Below are 21224 nucleotides of genomic sequence, written 5' to 3' on the forward strand. Positions count from 1 at the left end.
AACCCCCCCCCCACCCCCCCCCCCCCCCAAACACCCCTCTTCCGCATGTTTTACAAGCAAGAAACAGAAGACAGAAAAAGAAGAAAAAGACAGAAATACAAAACAACAAACAAAAATATGGGAAAAGAAAGAAAACACCTTACAAACCCAAACCACACCCAAACCCATCCCTCAACACCCCCACAAATCCCTCTCCATCATCCTCCCCTACTGCTGTCACTGCTGCTCCGGCTGTTGCTGCTGCCCGGGCTGCGCTAAAAACGGCTGCTTCAGCACTTCCAGCACCCCCGGAAACATCTCAGGCCCACCCGGCTGCGAGGCCCTTTCTGAGCGCGGCGTGGGGTGCTCGAGGGGACGTAACCCCAGCCACACGGGCGGCTGATACTGCTGTGGCTGCAGCTGGGAAATGTCTGCCCAAGGGCTGGCCCAGAAGTTGGCCAAGTAGTGCCTACTCATAGGTGAATAAACCGTCGTTAGCCAATATGTCCAAACCCTGGGTCAATACTGCATCATTGAACTATTTCATTGTCAGATGAAATAGACCGGGTTGAGGTTGTTGAAGGTTCGACGGCGCTGGGGTAGCGGGAGCGGTGGGCGCGGCAAATGGGGCATCATCGCCCGTGGCGGCAGAGGGGATGATGGAGCCGGAGGGTTGTTGTTATTGTTGTTATTGTTGTCTCCGTTTCCATTTCCGTTTCCATTGTTCATGTTGTTGTCAAGGCCGTTGCGAAAGAACGAGATCGGCCCTGGCTGAGGCACTGGGAAGAGGTAGCGTCTTCTGGACCTTGTTATCATCATCATCCTGGTTTCTCTGCTGATGATCTTGGCGGTGAATGTTGTCTATGGTGGTGCTGCACTTGCTGCTGATGTTGTTGCTGTTGATGCCTTTGGATGATGATACCGCACCTGCCGCACTTGCTGCTGCTGCCCTAGTGAATTGACCGACAACCCTTCAACGACAACCCGGGACCAGTCGGGGTGGGGGATCATAAAGACACAAACACAATCCCGAGGAGACTCGTAGAGAGGGGAGGAAGAAGCCAAGTAAATAAAGGGGGGAAACACAAGGAGAACAATAAAACAAAACGTACCCCGCAACGACATTGGGGTCCGCAACCGGAACGAATGGCTGAGCGAAAACCTGAGGGTCCGCAGGAGCAGGTCCAGGCACGAACATCTGCACACCAGCAAAGGCGGCCTGATTGGGAAAAACGCCCAAGAAATGGTGAGCATTAGCCAAGGGCGGTTGGCCTTGTTGCTGGTTCGGATCGGCAGCCGACAGGAATAGATTGCCCGCTTGAAAGAAGCATGATTAGCAATGGGACATAGAACTTTCTCGAGAGTATTTCAGGTGAGGCCTACCTGGTTCCCCGACGCCAGCCTGTTGTTCGATGCCGGCTTGCTGTCCGACGCCGGCCTGTTGCCCAAATGGCTGGCCCGGCGCCTGGGGCTCCCGTTGCCTCATCAGGGGCGGGTTGGCGGCGGCGGGCTGCGCCGGGGGGTGTGGCGGGATGGGCCCCTCCCGCGCCATGGCACGACGGATTTCTTTTGAAGAAAACAAAGTCAGATGTCAAAAACTGCAAGAAGAAAGACTATCCACAGACACCAAAGGATGCCGCGTCTACCCAGAGCCTACATACCTTGGATCCTATTAATAATGCCCCTCCTTCTTTGGTTAAGGTCCCGATGGGGTTCGTTACGCCGACGGCTCTGCTCGTCCATCTTGACTTTCTTCGAGACCTCAATCTTGAGCGCCTCGGGGTCAATATCGGGATTGCTCTCGACAATCTTCTTGCGAGCTTCCTCCTCAGCCCGGCGGACGTCCTCACGATGACGCTGCTCTTGGTCCTCAAACAGTGGGCAGTTCCCACGCTTGCCACCCCGGTGGGGATCGTCAAAGTGGTTGTAGTCAATCGGGGACTTAGAGCAGACATAACATTGGATGTTGCCGCACCCGGGACGCGTGCACCTCATCTTGTTGCAGCCGTTTTCCTTGATGAAGGGGGTGCCACCTGTGATCATAACTGTCAGCACGCAAAGAACAAGAAACATATTCCCAAATTGCAAAGCTGATACTCACACTTATTGCACTTCCGAATCAGGGCAGCCGACATGGCCTCCTCAAGCTCATGGCGGGCCGATATGTTCTTCTCCTGTCTGTTTTCCTCGCACGTCTTGGGAATATGCGTCTCCTCGCGACACAGACGGCAGCTGATAATGCCGCAGTCGGGGTTCTCGCACTTGAACTCCCTGTTCTCTTCGACGGGTGGGTACTCGGCGGCAAAGTCGCAGAAGGGGCATGAGACCAGGTTCTCTATGCCTGCCATGCGGAGGTTGTGTTCCTGCTCGATCTTGTCGAGGGCTTTGGTCATGTGTTCGTCGAGGAAGAGCCGGCGCTGGTCTATAGAGAAGCCGGCCTTGCAGCCGTCCATGGACATGCATGTGAGGATATATTGGGAGGAGCCGATGGCATGTTGGGCCATACGTTTGGCGCATCCAATGCAGAAACGATGCAGAGCGTCCGAGTCGCAATAGACCATACGGTTGTATGGAAACTCCTCGAAGCAGCAGCCGCACTCTGCAATGGCACCTTCAGCTCTGGCGCGCTCAAAGTTTTCCTTCTCTGCCTCTTCGGCCTGCTTCTTGGCCATCTCTGCGTCCTTCTTGGCCTGGCACACGCGGCGGGCTAGGTCCATGGCCCTCACAACGTGGACAACCGCTGGCACATCATCAGGTTCAGCCTGTCCAGCAGGGTCTATTTCCTTGACGTTTTCTCGGGCTTGCCTAGCAAGGGAAATGCCCTGGTAGTCAGGCGTAGTCTTGGTTCGTACGCCGGCAGATTTGGGATCCTGGGCGATCTTGTCCAGCGCCAGGTAGGTCTCAAAAACCCGGTTATTATTCTTCGCTAGGGTGTCCATGATATCATCCACGTAGAGGTGGGGGAACTCTCCCCGGAAGAGATTCTTGCTGTTCAGATGTCAACAACATGTAGCTGTGCGGTAATAAATGACCAACAACACTCACGCTTCCTTCACATATCGCCTGGAATAGGAGACGTCGTTTTTGAAATTCCCGCCTAGGCTCACCCATTTGCTGCGTTTAGCTTCCGCCTCAACCTGATCTGGTGAGTTGTTGTCGACTTCAATCTCGCGCTTCCTCTTCAGCAGCTTGCGCTTCGGATACGGGCGGCCGTTGTCCATTTCGTCCACGATGCTCGCGACGATGACCTCCGAGTTGCACTCATGTTCATCGACCTTGGTCCGTAAAAAGTCAGGACAGATGTCGGGAAAGACGGCTCGAACAGCTGATTCGCACTCAATCCGCTGCCGATCGTGCTGATTTTCCGCGGCACCGTCCATTGTGTTGTCTTGAATATTGTCCACGACTTGTTCGGTTTGGCGATCCTTCAGGTAGTCGGCGGCATTCTCCGTCCTAAGGGCCTCGATGATGGCTTCCTCATCGTCTCTGGTCCTGAATGGTGGTCGGGTTAGCATTGGAATCGAAATGAGAGAGAGTGTGTGTGTGAGAGAGAGAACAGCCAAGTAATTCTCAAGTCACTCTGTGAGGAAATGGAAGAAAAACGAGAGTGAATGTGAGAATGAGAAGGAGAGGAAGAAGAGTGAACGCTGGGCAGAAGCACACACCCTGTTGGTCCAAGTAAGCAAGAGAGAGAGGGGGGGGAAGGGGGAGGGAGAAAGAGAGAGATGGAAGAGGAAAATAAGAGAGCGAGACAGGGATGGAATGAGAAGAAAGATCAAGAAGAGGATGCGTAAGTGTGGGAAAGAAAGCCGACCCTCTTGGTCGGTCCAAATGCCAGTGACAGCAAGACTGAGTGTGAGAGTGAGAAGAGGGATTGAAGGAAGTAGGAGGAGGGGGAAATAGGAGCACTGATCTCAGGGTAGTACCCAAATCGACTTAGTCCAAGCGATTCTTTTTGCAAGTTTAGCAGAAAGACAAAAGTTTTCTGTGAAGGAAGGAGTGAGAGGATGAGAGCCCGGGGGAAAATGAAACGAAGGGTGACGATGAAAGACTATGTGAGGCTGGGAATGGGGGGCAAGAAGGAAGGGAGGAATGAGAACAGGGTCCGTGAGCGAGGGGCAATAAAGAAAACCTTTCCCCAAATCCGACAAAGTGAGAGCCGCGTGGTAAAAGGAGAAGAAACCAGGGAGAAAGGCAGTGAGCATGGGGTAGTAAACAAACCTCTCGGTCCACCTCAGTTCAGGTACGGACGCACGGCAGAGAGACAAGTGAGATGACTCTCAGAAGAGGTTGATGTTGGGGGGAATTGAAGGGAATGAAGTAAATGCGAGTGAGCGTGAGATTGAGGGTGTGTGAAGAGAAGAAGAGGAGTTAAAACACATCGAAAACGTCGGCGAGGGGTAGTCACAGCGTCTCTCAGTGAAAGTGCGAGTGAGAGTGGGTTGGGTGTGAGAAGGAAAGAAGAGGAGGGGAATAAACAAACCCTCTTCCTATGGTTCAAGCACGCCTTGTTGCGTCGAGGTAGTCAGCAGGAACCAGCAGGAGCATGCTGTCGCGGAAGCTGCTAAGGTTCGGGATTGCACACCGTCCACTTAGACCCAGTGTTGTCGAGACAAGAGGCTTCTCTCGTCTGGAGAGTTTTATTTTTCGGTCAAGACGAAAATGCACACTTCCAACCTTCTGGACCCCAAAACACCCGGTCCATCATCACCTCAATCTCGAAGTCCATTTGAACTTGGACCCTCCTGACCCCGGCTACCAGACCCGAACCGAGCTGTGCATTGATCATTATCGCTCGGGACCAAGAACCCCAAACAAACAATCAGGGACAACGAACTTAACTCTTCCCTTCCAGAAATACAAACTCTCTCTCCCGCAAGCCTCCTTTCCCCCAGATCAACTCGACCCGGGCACTGGGGCCATCGAGGCTTCAAACAAAACCCACACAGGAACAGAACATAACAGACCAAGACAAGAAAACAAGCCACTTACAAGTCAATCTCCTCCAACCCCTCAAACGGATTCATCACCACCTCCTTCCCATTCCCCTGCCTCTTCCCTTCCCCTATCCCTCCCAGCTCACCATCATCAAGCAACTCAAACCGCTCCCAGGCATCCTGATACCGATCCAGGCCGAGCGGCTCATACTCCTGGTCTTCAAAAAGCATCGGCACCTCCATTGGCGTAGCAACTCGCAGAAGGGGAGATGCAGGAGATGCAACACCCGACATTATCAGGGGTGGTGATGACGCAATGGAGAATGGGGATTGGCCTTGCCACCGCACTGAGGGCGGTGCAAGCTGTGCTGGGTTGTTGTCGTTCTCGTCGTCATCGTCGTCGTCAATGACAATGTAGTTCTTGTTCCGGTCCGGCACTATTCCCCTACTCATCCTCCCGTCTAGTGGTGGTGGACGAGAGTTTGATTGGGGGTTGATGACCCCGTTCATGGTGCGAGTATGCTGTGGTAATGAACTGCGTCCAGTTGAGAGGGTGCGGAGGACGGTTGATATAGGACAACCGTATATCTCGCGGAACGGAATGCCGTGAGTGTTACCTATGACGTCCTTGTTGACGTTGCCGTTGCCCCTGCTGTCGTCGATTGTTCAAAACCGATTTGCAAACCCTTCCCTCCGAACCTCCGCATCAGGGGGTTGAGAGGCCCCAGAGGCCTCGGCGCACCAGTCCAAAGGGTGTCGAGAATCAAGAAAGAGGTGGTAATTCTATGACTTCCACGGACAGTCTCGGAAATGGTGGGTTAAAGGGTTCAATTGTCGAGTGCAAGCAATTGTGTGCGGAGAGACAGGGCTCCAACAAAGTGGAAAAACGAGGGGAAGATCCGGCTATGAATCGATCGAGGCTCAGTTGAATGAGGTCAAGCTTCCATCCATGAATGGAAGGCTTCTTGCAATGAGACTGGGCTGTCCTGGCCGGATTCCCTTGCTTTTTTTGACCCTAGTGGAGTGCCTGTGCCATGGGCTTGGTACTCTGTCCTGCAAGTCTTTGTCCCTTATTAATTCTCAGCTTGCAGTTTGGGTGTAAATACCGTGCGCTTGGCGTTGAGATGGTTAAGAAGTGTATGGAGTAAGTTATGCCCCTGAGTTTAGATGTTATCGCTAGATGTTAAAGTTGGGTTGCTTTTGGAGACACTAAAAATGATCCTCTCCCTCCCCCGGCCTGACCATTTGTCCTTTTGCACTCTGCCTCCGTTTGCACCGGCGATCGATTCGACGGACCAGACCAACAAAACGTCCGCCCAGACGAATGAGAAGCATAGTATTTCGCCACTGGCCAATGTGTTTGGAGGCGAGCTTGCACGGACCACGAGGCGGGGGGAAGAGGGGTGAATGAGGAGGCGGAAAGGATGAGGGGACAGATAGGATGGATGGGGGGGAAACGAACCAAAGAGAGTGAGATGGGGGAGGGACAAGATGGTCCGCCCGATGATTGATGACGGGATTGGGAGAAACGGCCGTGAGGCTTGTCCTCGGACCGCGCACTTGGTAGGCCGAAGAATCAGTCCTGCAGGACGAGGAGGCTGACTCCCATGTGATGTTCCAGAATAGGAATCAGGCTTGGGCGACGCAGAGTCAACAGGTACACAAATGATACCGGAAGGCTGCAAGCCGAATGCGAGGAGCGTTTCCCGGGTTGCCTCATCACATCTCATAAAGGCTTGAACCGCCTACCTACGTACCTATGTTGAGCTTAGGTGAATGCATTTACGATACCAGTCTTCGTACTTCACAAGAAAAGTCAATGATCGTGCTCTTTGTGTGCTGGTCCAGCCATGAGAGCCATGACGTGGCAAAAACAATCCCAGGACAAATACCACATCCCACCGAGGCTGTTGCACTTTAGGTCCAGGAACTGCGCAAGGGAGTAATAATCGTCTGAGCACAAGAGGGTGTTCCATGACACCCTGTCAAACCTCTAGACGATCCAGGCAGCTGTTGGTCGCCTCTACTCAGACCCGTCATCCTCCTCAAAATCTTCCTCCTCGTCCTCCTCCGAGCTCGAAGCTCGAGCCCGTCTCTGCCTCCTCCCTCCTCGATGCCGTCTGCTTGACCTGCCCCGCTGCCTTCCGTTTCGGTCTGCCGCTCGTAACCGAAATCGCTGGTTCCTCCTCAGCCACCTCAGCCTCGTGCGGCTCAGCTCCACGATCAACCTCCGGCTCATCGCCATGGTCAACCTCCAACGCATCCTCGCCACTATCCTCATCCTCCTCGTCCACCACAGGAAAGAAACCCGACCTCAACTGCGCAGATTGCTCCTCGGCTTCTTCCTCCTCCTCACAACCCTCCGGCAAAAACCCGCCCGCCATATCCTCCTCCTCTTCTTCGTCCTCCCTCCCCAACCCTCCAGCCCCCTTTCCAAACACATCCACATCCTCCCCAACCTGCCCATACTCCGCTCTTATCCTCTCCACAATCCTCAACCCCATGATAAACTTCCTCCACATCCCCAGCGCCACCTTCCTCCTCTTCTCGTCCTCCTTCCTCTGCCTCTCCGCCTCGTCCTTCTCCAGCTCCTCCATCATCCTTTCGTAGTGCTCCTCGGCGATCACCACCCCCTGGATCACCGGCACCGCCATGCGGTGTCCAAACTCAAAATCCACCACCGCCTCCGCATAGTCGATCCCCAGCCGTTTCGCCACCCGCAAAGCCCCGCGGTAGGGTACGTGCACTGCGCCCTTGGGGCACATGCTTTCGACGAAGAGGTCGATGTTGCCGTATTCGTTCTTGGGGATGATGCCGTTCTGGATCGGCGGGGGGATGATCCAGTCGGTTTGCTCGTAGCTGTAGAGGCCTTGGAGGACCTTCTCGCCCGTGATGGCTTCGGCTTCGGCGATCTCGCGCCGGCGGTTGGTCGTGGCGGCCCGGTAGGGGACGCGTTTGAGCGGCTCCACGCCGGGGAGTGGGGCGCGGCCTTGTTTGTGCCCTTGGAGAATGTCAGAAAGGGCTAAAATGGCAGTGTCGAAAAACGTTGTGACTTACATGTCTCGGCGCTCTTGACCTGGACAACGTCTTTCCGCAGGTAAACGGGCTCTTCCTCGCCGTTCTTGCCCTTGTGCTTGAACATCTTGACTGGCTTAGCTCCTGGGAGCAGCGCCTCCTCGCGCTTGAGGTGGCGCACGAGGACAAATTCCTTGGACTGCTTGTAATACTGGAGTGTCTCCTCTCCATCTTTGACTTCTTTCCTTTCGATGACCGCTGGCTTCAAGTCCGTGGAATCCTCCTGCTGATCTGCCTCGGTGATGGGATACTTTTTGCTGCCGCGGCTATAGCCCCTCATGACCATTTTGAACCCTACCGAACTGATTAGCTCCATATTCTCGTCCGGGGTCCACCAAAGGCAGAGCACTGACAATCATGCTGGACATGTCTCTTGACGTTCCCATGGCGATCGTAAACCGGAATCTTCTCCACCGGCATCCTCATCCCCTTCGTCCTCCCAGGCAGCATCTGCCGCTTGAGATATCGAACCGTGACATCCTTGGCCGTCCCGTCCTGGGAGTGTGCAACGACATACGCCATGACCTGCTTCGCCCGATCAGCCTTGGCTCCGCGGGGTTCCAGTGACTCGACCAGTTCGCGGTTCGTCGCAACCACTCCCTTGACAATCGCGTCCACCGCCAAGTACTTCTTGGTCACAGGCGATAGGACCTCGGTCCAGTAGTGGGGGAACTCTAGGTCAGCATCATAGACTTTGCCCCGCTTTTGCGGTGGCTGGGGGACTTCGATTGCGAGATCCTCGTCGCTGTCGCTGTCGTCTGCTGCCAGTTCGCCATCGGACTCTACCGGCTGCCGCGTCCTCGCGCTCCGGCGACTTGGCTGGGCCTTCGCAGATTTTGTCTGGGATGGCTTCTTCTGCGGTTTCTGCTTTGAAGCATCTTCTGACTGTTCAGGCACAGCCTGACTGCCCGCACTCCCCTTCTCGGGGTCCGCTTCCTCCAATTTCGTCCATCCAAACCCCAATGGCTGAAGGTTTGCCACCAAACGAGCCTCGATCCCCAGCCCTCTCAGAAGTGCGGTAAAAAGTTGGGCACCAACATCCCGGCTGCCGGTGCATTCTAGGGCACACTGCCGGAACGCCTCCAAGTCCGGGATGCGCTCGCCGAACCGCTCCTGATCATGGCCCTCCTTTTTGAACGCCTTGGTCAGCCGGTCAAGCCGCTCCAGGGTCATATATCCCCACTTCCGAAGGCCGGGGGCAGTCACCCGGAACCGCTGCTTCCACCACGCGGCGAGATACTTCATCAGCCGGAAGAGGGGATCTCCATGGCTCATGTCCACGGCGCCGACCTCCAAGCGCTGGGACGCCTCGCTCCACTCCCTTGATGCGCGAGTGGCTTTTCCCTTTCCTTTGGAGCTCGGCTTGGACGTGCTTGCCTGCGCGGTATCTGGGACGTCCAAACCGCTGGCTTTCCTCCATCTCTCCACCTCCGACCACAGCCTAGGAGGGAGGTGCGACAACATGATCCCCTGAACAAGCGGGTCGCACAGCCAGGCATTGCGGATGGCATTATGCCAGAGAAGCAGCTGGACATGGATGCAATGCGTCGAGATGCGGATCTGGCGCTCCCGTTTGGTGGGCCCCTTCTTGCCGAGGGCGTTGACCAGCGAGATGCGGGTGTCCGGGATCAAGACCAATTCGAGATCGCCCGAGGGAACCGGGACGTTGGAAGGGACTGCAGACGTGGGCACGTCTTCGAATTCCATGTCCTCGTCTTCGTCATCTTCGTCGCCGTCTTGTTCTGGCTCAGGGGCCTTGGATTGCTTCGAGCCCGGCACATCCTCGAAGTCGGCGTCCGACAAAGAGGTCAGAGAGCTGTCATCGTCCTGGCTATCCTCTATCTCCAGGACGGACGATCCATTCTTGGCGGACGAGCGAGGTGTAGAGCTTGCGTCGAGATCGTCGAAGAGGGTTGATTTTCGGGGGGGTGCTACGAGGCCGGATGGTTTCTTGTTTGGGGTCTGCGGGTCCTCGTCTCCATCATCTCGGATTCGCTTGCGCGGAACGAAGGGAGGCATGGTGATCTATTGAGGGCGCGATGTTGGAGAGCATTCTGTTGTGAGTGTTGGTTCAAGTAATCATGAAGAAGTCGCCATCAGATGTTGAGTCCCCTGTCCCGGAACCGCGTCATGGAGGGCGGACCGCGTATTACACGCCTTACCGTACCGTAACGTAATATCGTAATTCCGAGCGGAAACTCCGCGCGGGGCTCCGCAATGCCAAGACGCCAATATGCCAAGCCGTAGATCACCCCTTGGCCCCACCCGAGCTTGCCAAACCGTCGGAGTCAGTTCGAGATCGTTCCAGTCAAGCGCGAGGGGCAATCTCGTCAGGCACCCAAACACCACGTTTGCACTCATTTCTTCATTTTGCCAGCACCCTCGCCAGCCTCAGTCATTCATTCCAGGGCTTGCTTACGCAACGAGGCGCTACCTAGTGTCTTCCCCACTCACTCATTTCCTACAAATCCCCCCTCGACCTCAGGTCGGGGCACCACAACGAAAGAGCCATGGCCTCCCCTTCGGACGACAACAACAACAACGAAACCTCGTACATCAAAATGTCCACCACCGCCGTCGACAGCCGGGGCACCGACGCCAGCCTGGTCGGCTCGCACTGCCAATACGCGCCCTGCAACCAGCTCGACTTCCTCCCCTTCAAATGCCAATCCTGCAACAAAACCTTCTGCCTCGAGCACCGCACCGAAGATTCCCACGCGTGCCCGCAGGCCGGCGCCTGGGCGCGGCGCAAGCGTGAGCAGGAACTCGCGCGCCTCGGCGCCGGCGCGGGCAGGCGCATGCAAGATCCCGTCACCGGCTCGCGCTCCCGCCCCTGCGCCGCCGACGACTGCAAGACCACCATCGGCACCGCGCTCCACCCGGGCGTCCACTGCGCCGACTGCAACCGCGCGTACTGCCTCAAGCACCGGCTGCGCGAGGACCACGACTGCGCCAACAAGCCGCCGATCGGGGCGCGGGCGACGAGTGCGGCGGAGGCGGCCGCGGCGGCCGCCGAAGGGGCCAGGAGCGCGCTGGAGAGGTTTAAGTTGTGGGGGTTGGCTAAGAAGCAGAAAGCCAAGGACTCGTTGGCATCTGCGAGTTTGGGGGGAAGCGGCAGCGCAAAGAAGCCCCAGTCGAAAGCCGCGCAGATGGTGGCGGTCAATGCGCTCAAGAAGACGGCCAAGGGCGACGCCAAGCTGCCGCCCGAGAAGCGCGTGTATCTGTACGTCGAGGCGGAGGCGGCGAGCACGAAGTCCAAGATTCCCAAGGGCGAGTTCTTTTACTCGCGCGATTGGAAGGTTGGGAAGCTGCTTGATGCCGCAGCAAAGAGCCTGCAAATCCCGAATCTCAACAATCAGTCGGACGCGGAGCAGGATAGGTTGAGGGTGTTTCATGTGGAAGGTGGGAGGTTGCTGGAGTTCAACGAGACGGTGGGGGATGTGTTGCAGAGCGGGAACACGGTGGTGTTGCTCAGGGGAGTTGGGCCGCCGCCTGATCTCATCGAGGTTTAGAAGGCGGATTGGGATTTGGGCTGGGTTTTATGTTTCTGCATATTAGCGGTTGGGATTCTGGCGTGGCGTTTGGGACAGCTAGACGGGGTTCTTTCTTCTTGTCTGATGTTGTATACCAGGAGGTCTGGGTCAGCGAGTTGGATTGACCACAATCATCGGCACATACCTTAGTAGTACACAGTAATTAATGGGGCACATTTCTATTGCCAGCTAGCTCATCCAGTACATACATACATGTATCAAACCTTGACAAAACCAAAACCCATCCCAAACGCCTTCATTCTTCTCACTATTCACTCTTTCTTCTCCTTATACCTCTCACTCAACTGCCTCTCCCTCCCAATCAGTGGCGCATCGCCCACGGCCTCGTGGCCACCATACGCCTCGAATCCCTTATGGAAGGCCCACTCAACCGCGTTCTCGACCGGCTTGTCAAAAATCATTGGCAGGAACGGCACCACCGACAAGCCCAGCCCAATCGGCGCCCACGTCCTGACCATGGCGCTCTTGACATCCTTCATCGCCCGCCCGCTGTACTTGACGATGCTGTGAATGGTAAACGCCGGCAAGCCCATGCTCGCCAGGCTCTGGAAAATCGCCCTCTGCGCCATCACGGTGCGATAATCCTCCAGCGGGGGGATCTTGTCGACCTTCCTTGGTGGCGGAGCGGAGGACGCGCCATCGCCGTCCAACCCCAAGATCCGCTGCTGATGCGAATTCAGCTCCAAATGCGGGTTCAGCACGCGCTGGTTGTGCAGATACGCCTTGTACCCTTCGTAGCTGACGTCGCCGAGGATGTAGGCCCACGAGACGCCGTAAGCGCCGCGCACCAGCCAGGGATGGGCGACGGGGCGGAAGGACTCGCCTATGTCGGAGGTGTAGGCGACGTAGCGGTGGGCAGAGAGGAGGATGGTGCGAAAGCGGGCGGCGTAGCCGGCGTAGCGGACGTTGGATTCGGTGGAAGGGGGGACGCTTAGAGGATGAGGGTTGGTTAGAGGGGATTGGGACACAATGATGGGGGAGAGGGAAGACGCACTAGCCCTCGTAGAGCTCGTCAAAGAAGTTTTCCTCCTTGTCTTGCTTATCGACGAGGTTGCGGAGGTCGGGCGGGAGTTTGTTATCTTGGGGAGGTTTGCTGGGGCCTGGCTCGGCAGGTTTCTTGTCGTTGGATGGGCCGGAAGGTTTGTCCGGGCCTGGGCTGCTCCTAAAAGGCCACATGGTTCCGCGAATATGGATGGCGATCTAGGTGGCCGAAGCTGGGTGTTGTTTTCTAGGAAAAAAAATAACAGTCGCCCTTTGCGAGGTGAGATGCGCTGCTTGAGACTGGACGTGACGACCGGGTATTCTCGGACGGGCGGGAAGAAGGAACACTGTCGAAGATTACGGGCGTGGTCACAGGAGCCTGCGACTCCGAGAACGATAATCCAGACGAGAAGACGGACTCTAAGTGATTCAATTGCCCTCGCTCAGCGAGATACGATGTACGTCGCGACCTAATCTATCCCCTATCTTTAGACTCTCCAATCTTGCCATCCGCCGCCGGATCCTCTTTTCTTCTTCTGCCCCTCGGTGACGTAGCTCGACCCCCGGTCCTCCCAAAGTTCGGCCGTCTTGGCAAGTCATCCAGGCTCCACTTTGCCTCCTGCGACCTCATCGGCTAAACTTCGGCGCGGGACCAGCCGAATCGCAACCTCTGCGACCTTTTTGGCCTCGAGCTTCACCAATCTTGCTGCACCTCTCAAACTCCCCGCCAATCCAACCACCACCACCACTTCGCCGGAACTTTGACTTCAGGCCGTCACCCACTCCGCCAAAATGGTTCAGTACTACAAGATCGCCGGCCAGCAGGTCGCCTCCCACTATGTCAGTCTCCCAGATCTACCAACACCCCTGCCATCCCACCCGCCGAAAATGCACAAAGCCTATGACTGGACCATAAAGAAGCCATTGGACCACAAAACTGACTCTTTCCCACCCCCTTCTAGCTGGCCATGGGCGTCCTCGGTGCCCTCTTCGGCGGTGCTTACCTCGGCCTCGGCGGCAGCAAGGCGAAGCCCACACCCGGCGCCACTCCCCCGATCAATGCCTCGAGCCCGGACGAGGCTGACTTTATCAAGTGTGTCCTCCCTCTCCTGTCCTCCACAGCCGAATTGAAGCAGCTTGGGCCAATGGATGTACTGACACCCAATGTAGGAAGTTTATGGAGGAGGCCGAGAAGGAACAAAAGAGCAAAGGTCACTAAAAACCTTGGGGGTCTGGTGGGAGGAGGAAGAGGACGAGTCACAACGCTTGGGATTGGGAACGTTCAGTCCCTGTGTACAACGAATCTATAGAGGCGTTCAATTCGAGGTTGGATTGCCTTTTGCGTTTTAAAGCTTGTTGGACGCTCCAAGCAAGCCGTTGTCTGCTGGCACACTCCGGCTCCAGGAAGACCTTATATGGTTGTCTGATTTGGTGAACATTGGAGTTCAATTTTGTGTTGGAGATTATCTCCTGTGCTATCCTCTCTTCCCATCCTCAAAGAATACCTCAACTCCGGTCCATTGTCCCTCATCCTCTCTGAACCCGTTCTCCCGGTTCCGCCATGTTCTCCTGAACTGCCCTCTTCCTTCCATCATTGTTCACACCTCTGTCTCCATCTCAGGCTCCATCTCAGGCTCCATATTTTCGGTTTCGAGGTTTTTGGCCATGTCCGCCATCTCTCCAAACACCTGCTTGACCACCTCAAACGTGTGCGAGAGGTTTTTGACTGCCTTTGTGACGTCTGACAGGTCGGCTTTGATCTTGGCGATGGCCTGGTTGATGGCTTGGATTTCGATCTCCATGGCCCTGTAATGCATCCAGATTTTCTTCTCGCGACGGGACACGGGGGTCTTATCGTTCTCTGGCTCGGGGCTGCTGTCGATGGAAATAACCTCCTGAGAAGGGGCTTGCTCCTACAGTTGAGTTAATTGAGTTAATGACTACTGTGTCAGTGGTGTCCAGCGTCGCCATGGATGTACGAGACGAATTCTCAAGCGAAAATACAAGAGTGAGAGCCCATAATGTGCTTACCGGAGTGTGCGGCAGAGAGTAGTCCGCGTGTTCATCCATTGTGAGCTTTGGTTGTTCTTGTTCAGCTTTAACAGGGATTTGGACGCCAATGGCTGTGATCTCGAGGAAGAGGTGGTGAAAGAAAACAACCGCCAAAGTTGTCGGAAAGAGATGTGAACTGGAAGACTTTTGTCGAGAGGAAGATCGCAGTCTGTGAGTAAAGCTCGACAATTTTAACCACGACGGGGCCCCAAAGTGAGCTCGGCGCTGTCGACGGAATGGAATGTCGCGGACTCGTTGGGAGTAAACCCATTGGGACCGAGTACATATGCCGGACTGAACAGCAATCCCAAGACACAACATGACGACGGATATAGAGGTAAGTGGAGGTAATAATAATCCAGCATCCTTCATGAATTAACCATGTACTCAACCTATCCCAACTCAAACTAGGTATATGTGGTATCTCATCAACTCCTATGTTCCATCCAACTCCGACCCCCCGGCCCTTATGGATTCCCCTCCCATTTATTCTGCGCCAACCCATTAAGACTATCCCTCAAGGCCGCCGCCACCTTTGCACTCTTCCTCCCATCCTTCTTGCCCCCCTCAGCCTCTCCCTCAGGCACGTCCTCCAACCTCTCCATCCCCGCCGGTCGTCCAGTCACCAACCCAACGACACTGTTCCGCACGCTATTTCTCCTCCCACCACCACTACCACCACCATCTACACTACTCCTCTTTGACCCAGAAGACTCTACGGCCGAGAAATTCCCTATCCCAGTCATCCGTCTGCTACTACTACCCCCTCCCGCCGCCCTCTCCCTATCATAGATGCTCTTCTCCTCCATCATCCTCCCGCTGTTGTCAACCTCTGATCTTCCCCATGGAAGCCAGGACATCAACATCCCCATCCACCCCTCACCACTCTCACTGCTTCTGTTCGAGTCTGAAGACCCAGGGCGCCGCCTCCTCTGACCACCCCGGCGCCGGCGCCGGAGCATCATGAAGGAGACAGCGATGAGCGCGAGCGCGGCAACCCCGCCGACGACGGGGGCGGCGATCCACGCCATGGAAGGGGAGGCGGCGGCGGAGCCGTCGTCAATGTCGCTGCCGATAGATGGGGATGGGTCCGAGGATGAGATGGCGGTTGTGTCGGGGAGGAGCAAAGAACTGGAGGAGGAAGTGGTGGTGGTCGGGGTTGGGGTAGCATCCGGTGCGGCCTGCTCGGTGCTCGTCGTGGATGCCAGCGGCGATGTCTCTGGAGCTGGAGGTGTAAAGATCACCCCGGCACCACCACCCGTCGGCGTCGGCACATTAGGAAGCGGGATCGTGCTCACCCCTACTCCCCCTCCCCCTTGTTGACCTCCTCCTCCCTCCGCCGGCGGCGCAGCACCCCCATCCCCAGCCAGCACCGCCGAATCCACCCTCCCATCCGGCGCCGCATCCGCCAACCCATCCCCCGCACCGCTCTTCAAATAACAATTCCTAAACCCCAACTCCAACCCGGGATCAAACGTGACCGCCCTACACCCCTCCGTAAACGCGCACTGTCCCAAACAATCCTGGAACGTCGGGGCAAAATTCTGCCCCAAATCATTGCCCGCGATAATCGTCCCGCACATGGTCGTGAAGGTCACCGCCTGCCCGACCTGCTGCCCCACCGTCTGAGTCCCGCCCAAGCTCGCGCAGTTGGAGCTCGCCGTCGGGAAGTTGGCGATGGCGGAATCCCCGCGCAGCGAGAAGCGCCGGTCGGAGGGCCGTAGGCGGGATTGCAGCGTGCAGGAAGAGCCCAGGTACGTGATGCCCTCGCATTTGGGGTGGAACGAGGAGCACAGGTCGGCGCAGGTGCGGAAGTCGAAGGCGTCCATGACGGCTAGGACTTGGCCCTCCAAAGAGGTGTTGCAGAGCACGGTGAAGTCTTGGACGCTGCCTATGGTGGTGCCGTTGCCGCGCGGGCATGGGAGGCGTTGTGCTTGTTGTTGGCGGCGGTGGTGGAAGTGGTGGGAGGAGGAGGGTGATGGCCGACGGGCGTGGAGGAGGTGGGGAGGGTGGTGGTCGTCGTCGTGGGATGACATTGTTGTGAGGATCTGGATACTATGCAGGAGGTAGGTAGGTTGATTGGATTGAATGTCGTTTTGGTGAGGGCGATGCTTCATGGACAGGATAATATGGGAAGAAACATGATTTTTGGAAGAACACTCGTGTGATAGTACATAGAAACAGGACAGATCCCAAGAAGGAGCATCGAAGCAACGCCGGCGAGGACGCGGAGAATATGCTGGCTTGCCGAGTATATAAAAGACCTACCATCTGACATCCTTCCACCAGGGGTTGGGAGTAATCCATCGCATATCGCCGGCGCATCATCGCCGCATGACGGACCTGATCGACTGGCGAGTGCGGGCAGCCGGGCGATGCGGCAGTTTGAGGAGCAACGCAACCCCCTCCCGAAAGCAAACGACAAATGGATTCCTGTCGTTCATCTCTTGATCGTCCTGGGTGGATGACAGAGACGCACGCAATTCGTCTTGTCATTGTCTACGTGCAAGTCAGCCGCATAAGAGTCGGGAGTTCAGCGTGTTCCAGATCTGAAGATCATGTCAGCGATCCGGAGTCGGATCCGTTCCGAGCAGGACCGAAGACCCCCGTCCAACGCCAAAGGACTTTCGCCAGGCCAACCGGAATATTTTCTCTGACTATAAGTCCCCGACAGTTCCGAAGTCGTCTTTCGCTTGGAAAATATTCTTCAGCCTTGTTTTGGTGTTTAATCGTCGATATTGTTGCTCGACGGCGCGGGGAGCGCGAATCACCGGCGGACGAAACTTTGCCTAAAAAGGACGAAACCGGAGGAGGCATATCTGGATACGGAACCGATGTGTCGGGAACTTGTTGATAGTTCACCGTCCTGAATTATGAGATTGTGCGTCTGAGCCAGATCAGATACTGCGAGAGCGCGTGAACGTGTCGGTGGACAGTTGACGCGCTGTCAGATGCCAGCTCGGCATTGCACTTGGCATCAGTGTCAACCCAGACGGTATTATGCCGATGCCCGTGCACAGCTGCACCTGGTCGGATCCACGGCAAGAATGTTGATCGCTGCCCTACTGCTTGGCGCTGTATGCACTCCTGCAGACGAACTGCTCATGATCAGATCTCCTCAGACCTGGCCCCTGAGCAGACAGGGACTAGGTCTGTCCTGACAAGCGTCAAGATTTTCCCCTCCTTCTACGCAGACTACTTCTCCGTACCTAGTGTTCTAGTCGGTCTGTTTGACAAAGATCAGATGAATCCCTCGTGGAACTCGGCCACATCGGCCACGTGAACTCGGAATGGCTTTGCTGCTGTATTCATAATTAGCTGGTACTTGGATTCCTGATGGGTTTCAAGGTCGGGGTTTGAGGGTGCAGGTAAATAGGCATAATATATGTATTCAAAACCAAAACTAGAATAACTGTCATCAAAACCACAAGTACCTGCAGTACATATGTACATCACATCACGCGTTTAACACATGCCTAGGCCTCGTTTGTCCGATAGGCCCGGTCCGATTCTCCGGTCCGGGTGGGTCTCAGCAGCGGAGCCGACTCATCCACCGACTCGGCATCCTCCCGATCCAAGGCCGCCTGCAGATCCGTCCGCACATCCGACGGGTTATCCGTGTACACTTGCAAATCCGCGGCCGACGCGGGCGACTTGGCCCGAGCCTCGCGGCTCTTGTGAGCCCGCACCTCGTAATAAATCGCCAAGCACAGCAGGATTCCCTGCATGGTGGCCGTCAGGAGGAAAATTCCCCAAGTACTCCACCCCGCCCAGCCGAGCCTGGCAAACAAGCTGCCGGCGAAAACGTACCCTCCCGGCGTCTGAATGCACATCATCGGAATGCTGAGACTGCCGACGTGCTTGAGGTGGTACGTGGTCCAGATCTGCGGGATGTACTGCACGGCGGCGAGGAAGGCGGCCATGACGCCCAGCAGGTTGGCCCAGGTGGGGAGGTAGTCCTTGGCCACGGTGGATAGGATGCCGGTAATGACGATGATTGCCAGGCCGTGCAGCAGGGTCAGGGACGCGACGAGCAGGGCGGTCTGCCACCGGGGGGCTTCCTCGGCGTTCAGGTCTTCGAGATCGACGGCATCGGTGTCGTAGCGGAAGAAGACGAGGAACAGAACGAAGCTGTTGGGGGGACAGGTTAGTCATCATGGCCGCAATAATGCATTTAAAGTTCCTTTCATCCCACTCACATAAAGCTGAAGCAAATCCACTGCACGCCGAGCTGTGCAATACCCAGCAGCCCCGCGATGCAATGGAAGGAGTCGAGTTCCTTGCAGCATGCCACATCCTGGCGGGATTTGGGCAGCAGGAGGATGTTTGCGAAGGCCGAGGTGGCGGAGGTGGTGCCGAGGAGGACCCAATAGGGCGAGATTCCCTCGGAGGTGCCGCGCTTGATGATGCGGACATGCTGGGGCAGGTAGCTGACGAGCATGCCAATGACGAGGAAACTGTGTGACGGCGTCAGCAGGACAGCAGCAAAGTCCGTCATGGTCGGTCGTACATGGATACGATGAGGTTGGCGATGCTCAGATCGCGAAGCTCCTCGCAGCGGTCGGCGAGGTTGGTGATGAAGAGGTCCATGGTTGCGACAGAGCGGTGTCGCCGGGTTCAGCGAAGGCGGTGGATTCGAGGACTCAATCAAAGGCAGGTAATTAATGGTGCGTCAATCCGACAGTCTTCATGTGCACATCGCAGGCAACAAGATGAGAAAGCTGGCCCCGGTGATGGGATGGATCCGGGTTGTCGCCAGCTTTAATGGAGAGATGGTGCTGTCTTGGGAGTGTTGTTGTTGTGTCGGGCGTTCTTGATCTGCGAGGTTGGGGAAGTTGGAGAAGCTGCAGGCGGCTGACAGCCCGGAAGCACATGTGGACCCACTGAAGCTGCCTGCAGCGTGGGGCACACCCCTGGTCCCTGCAGCCCAGTGGATCCAACGGCGGAAGGTGGGTCCCAGCCATGCAGAGCCGAGCATGTCGCTCTCCACCCAATTTGTGTGTCGAGTTACATCATCACTTCCACGCTCTCTCATCCCATCAACAACCTGGAATTCTTTCCTCAACTTCAACACTCACTCTCACAAGCCGACTAGAATGAAACACACATCACAATGGGTCCGCCCTCGGTAAACCTCGTAGCCTGGACTCGAAATCCCAATGGATCCCAACCCCCAAAGCCAAACACTCCTCGACATGACAGCTTCTTCAAGAGCGTTCAGTGGTTCGTGTTTTCTTCGTCTCATCCTCAAGTCGCTGTCTCGAACACAGACTTATAACGCACCCCAGGTCCGCCGACGGCACAACCCTCTTCACCCTCTCCCACACAAACCGCGTCTGCGCCTTTGTCCTTCCCGAAAACCTCCTCGAGCCACGCCCCTCCCCCATAGAGCTCACCGCCCAAAGCACCATCGCCCTCCCCGAACCTACCACCACCGTCGCTCCCTGCCCGTACTTCGCTCTCGAGAACCCCGCCACCCAAGTCTTCCTCTCCGGCTGCACCGATCACCCCATCCAACTGCACCACTTCTTTCCCCCTTCTTCTTCCTCTTCCGAATCCCAACCCACCACCACCACCTACCCGCCTCTCGCAACTTTCCGCCTCATCAAGAAGGAAACAGAAGCCTACCTCCGCATCGCTTCCCTCATCTGGCCCCGGCCAGGAACCCACTTCATAGCAGGCACCGAAAACAAGATCGCCCTCTTCGATGTCTCCCGCCCAGACACCGGACTCAGCACCGAACCATTGCTCGCCATCCCCACCATCCCCTCCACGCGACATATCTCCAAGGGCGGAGGCGTAGGCATGCGCGGCACCGTCTCCGCTTTGTCCATCTCCCCACAATCCATGTACTCTTCTTACGACGGTTTCGGAGGAGGAGCAGCAGGAGTAGGTGGGGGGCTCCTCGCAGCGGGGACCTGGACCCGAAGCCTCGGACTCTACGACCTCTTCCGCTCCGCCAGCACCAGCGCCTGCGTCGCGACGTGGTCCGTCGCCCCCGCCGCGAGCGAGGCCGGCATCGGCGGGAACGGCGTGATGCAGCTCGCCTGGTCGCCGTGCGGCCGGTACCTGCTCGTCAACGAGCGCAACGCGACGGGGTTGCTGGTGTACGACGTGCGCTCGACCCGGCGGTTGTTGGCCGTTCTGAAAGGCTGGGATGGAAGGACCAATCAGAGACTGGCCTGCGACGTGTTCCCCGGCACGGAGAGGGTGGGCGGGTTTGAGGTATGGGCTGGCACGGTGGACGGGGAGGTGGTGGTGTATGAGGGGGTGGGGAATGCGGAAGGGAGTGTAGAGCCGTCGTGGAAGTGGAAGGTTGGCGGAGGGGAGGCGGCGGTGGGAGGGGTGGGAATGCATTTGAGCGGGTCGGTGGTGGCGACGTGTTCGGGGTCGTGGAAGTTTAGGCATGAGGAGGATGACAGCAGCAGCGAGGACGAGGAGAGTAGTAGTGATGAGTCGGGTTCTGGATCTGAGAGTAGTAGTAGTTCGAGAAGGAGGAGGAAGGAAGAGCAGGTATATGTGGAGGAGACGAGTCTGAAGGTTTGGAGTCTCGGTCCTGCTGGACCACCATCACCATCAGCAGAGGAATATCATGAAGAAAGGAATTAATAATACTTCTGAAAACCTCACACCCGGTCTCTCTTCT

At 56.6% G+C, this 21224-nt stretch overlaps 10 protein-coding genes across 10 annotated transcripts; 3 read left to right on the forward strand and 7 right to left on the reverse strand.

Annotated features, from left to right (window-relative positions):
- Nucleotides 1-216: 216 nt before the first annotated feature.
- Nucleotides 217-456, reverse strand: VTJ04DRAFT_5284 (uncharacterized protein; the record flags this gene model as incomplete). Its single annotated transcript, XM_069363383.1, has 1 exon — nt 217-456. The coding sequence occupies one exon, from the start codon at nt 454-456 to the stop codon at nt 217-219; it is 240 nt and encodes a 79-aa protein (XP_069220235.1).
- Nucleotides 457-528: 72 nt separating this feature from the next.
- Nucleotides 529-5426, reverse strand: VTJ04DRAFT_5285 (uncharacterized protein; the record flags this gene model as incomplete). Its single annotated transcript, XM_069363384.1, has 7 exons — nt 529-778; nt 1092-1296; nt 1363-1545; nt 1641-2012; nt 2081-2967; nt 3025-3471; nt 4972-5426. The coding sequence occupies 7 exons, from the start codon at nt 5424-5426 to the stop codon at nt 529-531; spliced, it is 2799 nt and encodes a 932-aa protein (XP_069220236.1).
- Nucleotides 5427-6961: 1535 nt separating this feature from the next.
- Nucleotides 6962-10010, reverse strand: VTJ04DRAFT_5286 (uncharacterized protein; the record flags this gene model as incomplete). Its single annotated transcript, XM_069363385.1, has 3 exons — nt 6962-7917; nt 7974-8285; nt 8345-10010. The coding sequence occupies 3 exons, from the start codon at nt 10008-10010 to the stop codon at nt 6962-6964; spliced, it is 2934 nt and encodes a 977-aa protein (XP_069220237.1).
- Nucleotides 10011-10501: 491 nt separating this feature from the next.
- On the forward strand, nt 10502-11503 carry VTJ04DRAFT_5287 (uncharacterized protein; the record flags this gene model as incomplete). Its single annotated transcript, XM_069363386.1, has 1 exon — nt 10502-11503. The coding sequence occupies one exon, from the start codon at nt 10502-10504 to the stop codon at nt 11501-11503; it is 1002 nt and encodes a 333-aa protein (XP_069220238.1).
- A 293-nt stretch (nt 11504-11796) lies between these two features.
- Nucleotides 11797-12721, reverse strand: VTJ04DRAFT_5288 (uncharacterized protein; the record flags this gene model as incomplete). The annotated part of the gene is made up of 2 exons (XM_069363387.1): nt 11797-12475; nt 12540-12721. 2 exons carry the CDS (start codon nt 12719-12721, stop codon nt 11797-11799), a joined length of 861 nt encoding a protein of 286 aa, XP_069220239.1.
- A 597-nt stretch (nt 12722-13318) lies between these two features.
- On the forward strand, nt 13319-13745 carry VTJ04DRAFT_5289 (uncharacterized protein; the record flags this gene model as incomplete). The annotated part of the gene is made up of 3 exons (XM_069363388.1): nt 13319-13366; nt 13489-13619; nt 13697-13745. 3 exons carry the CDS (start codon nt 13319-13321, stop codon nt 13743-13745), a joined length of 228 nt encoding a protein of 75 aa, XP_069220240.1.
- A 379-nt stretch (nt 13746-14124) lies between these two features.
- On the reverse strand, nt 14125-14596 carry VTJ04DRAFT_5290 (uncharacterized protein; the record flags this gene model as incomplete). The annotated part of the gene is made up of 2 exons (XM_069363390.1): nt 14125-14439; nt 14558-14596. 2 exons carry the CDS (start codon nt 14594-14596, stop codon nt 14125-14127), a joined length of 354 nt encoding a protein of 117 aa, XP_069220241.1.
- A 449-nt stretch (nt 14597-15045) lies between these two features.
- On the reverse strand, nt 15046-16614 carry VTJ04DRAFT_5291 (uncharacterized protein; the record flags this gene model as incomplete). Its single annotated transcript, XM_069363391.1, has 1 exon — nt 15046-16614. One exon carries the CDS (start codon nt 16612-16614, stop codon nt 15046-15048), a length of 1569 nt encoding a protein of 522 aa, XP_069220242.1.
- A 1440-nt stretch (nt 16615-18054) lies between these two features.
- On the reverse strand, nt 18055-19168 carry VTJ04DRAFT_5292 (uncharacterized protein; the record flags this gene model as incomplete). The annotated part of the gene is made up of 3 exons (XM_069363392.1): nt 18055-18709; nt 18778-19035; nt 19089-19168. 3 exons carry the CDS (start codon nt 19166-19168, stop codon nt 18055-18057), a joined length of 993 nt encoding a protein of 330 aa, XP_069220243.1.
- Nucleotides 19169-19691: 523 nt separating this feature from the next.
- Nucleotides 19692-21187, forward strand: VTJ04DRAFT_5293 (uncharacterized protein; the record flags this gene model as incomplete). The annotated part of the gene is made up of 2 exons (XM_069363393.1): nt 19692-19801; nt 19867-21187. The coding sequence occupies 2 exons, from the start codon at nt 19692-19694 to the stop codon at nt 21185-21187; spliced, it is 1431 nt and encodes a 476-aa protein (XP_069220244.1).
- Between the last annotated feature and the right edge of the window lie 37 nt (nt 21188-21224).

Source organism: Mycothermus thermophilus (assembly GCF_041956435.1).
Source record: "Mycothermus thermophilus strain CBS 625.91 unplaced genomic scaffold VTJ04scaffold_3, whole genome shotgun sequence".
Lineage (NCBI taxonomy): Eukaryota > Fungi > Ascomycota > Sordariomycetes > Sordariales > Chaetomiaceae > Mycothermus > Mycothermus thermophilus.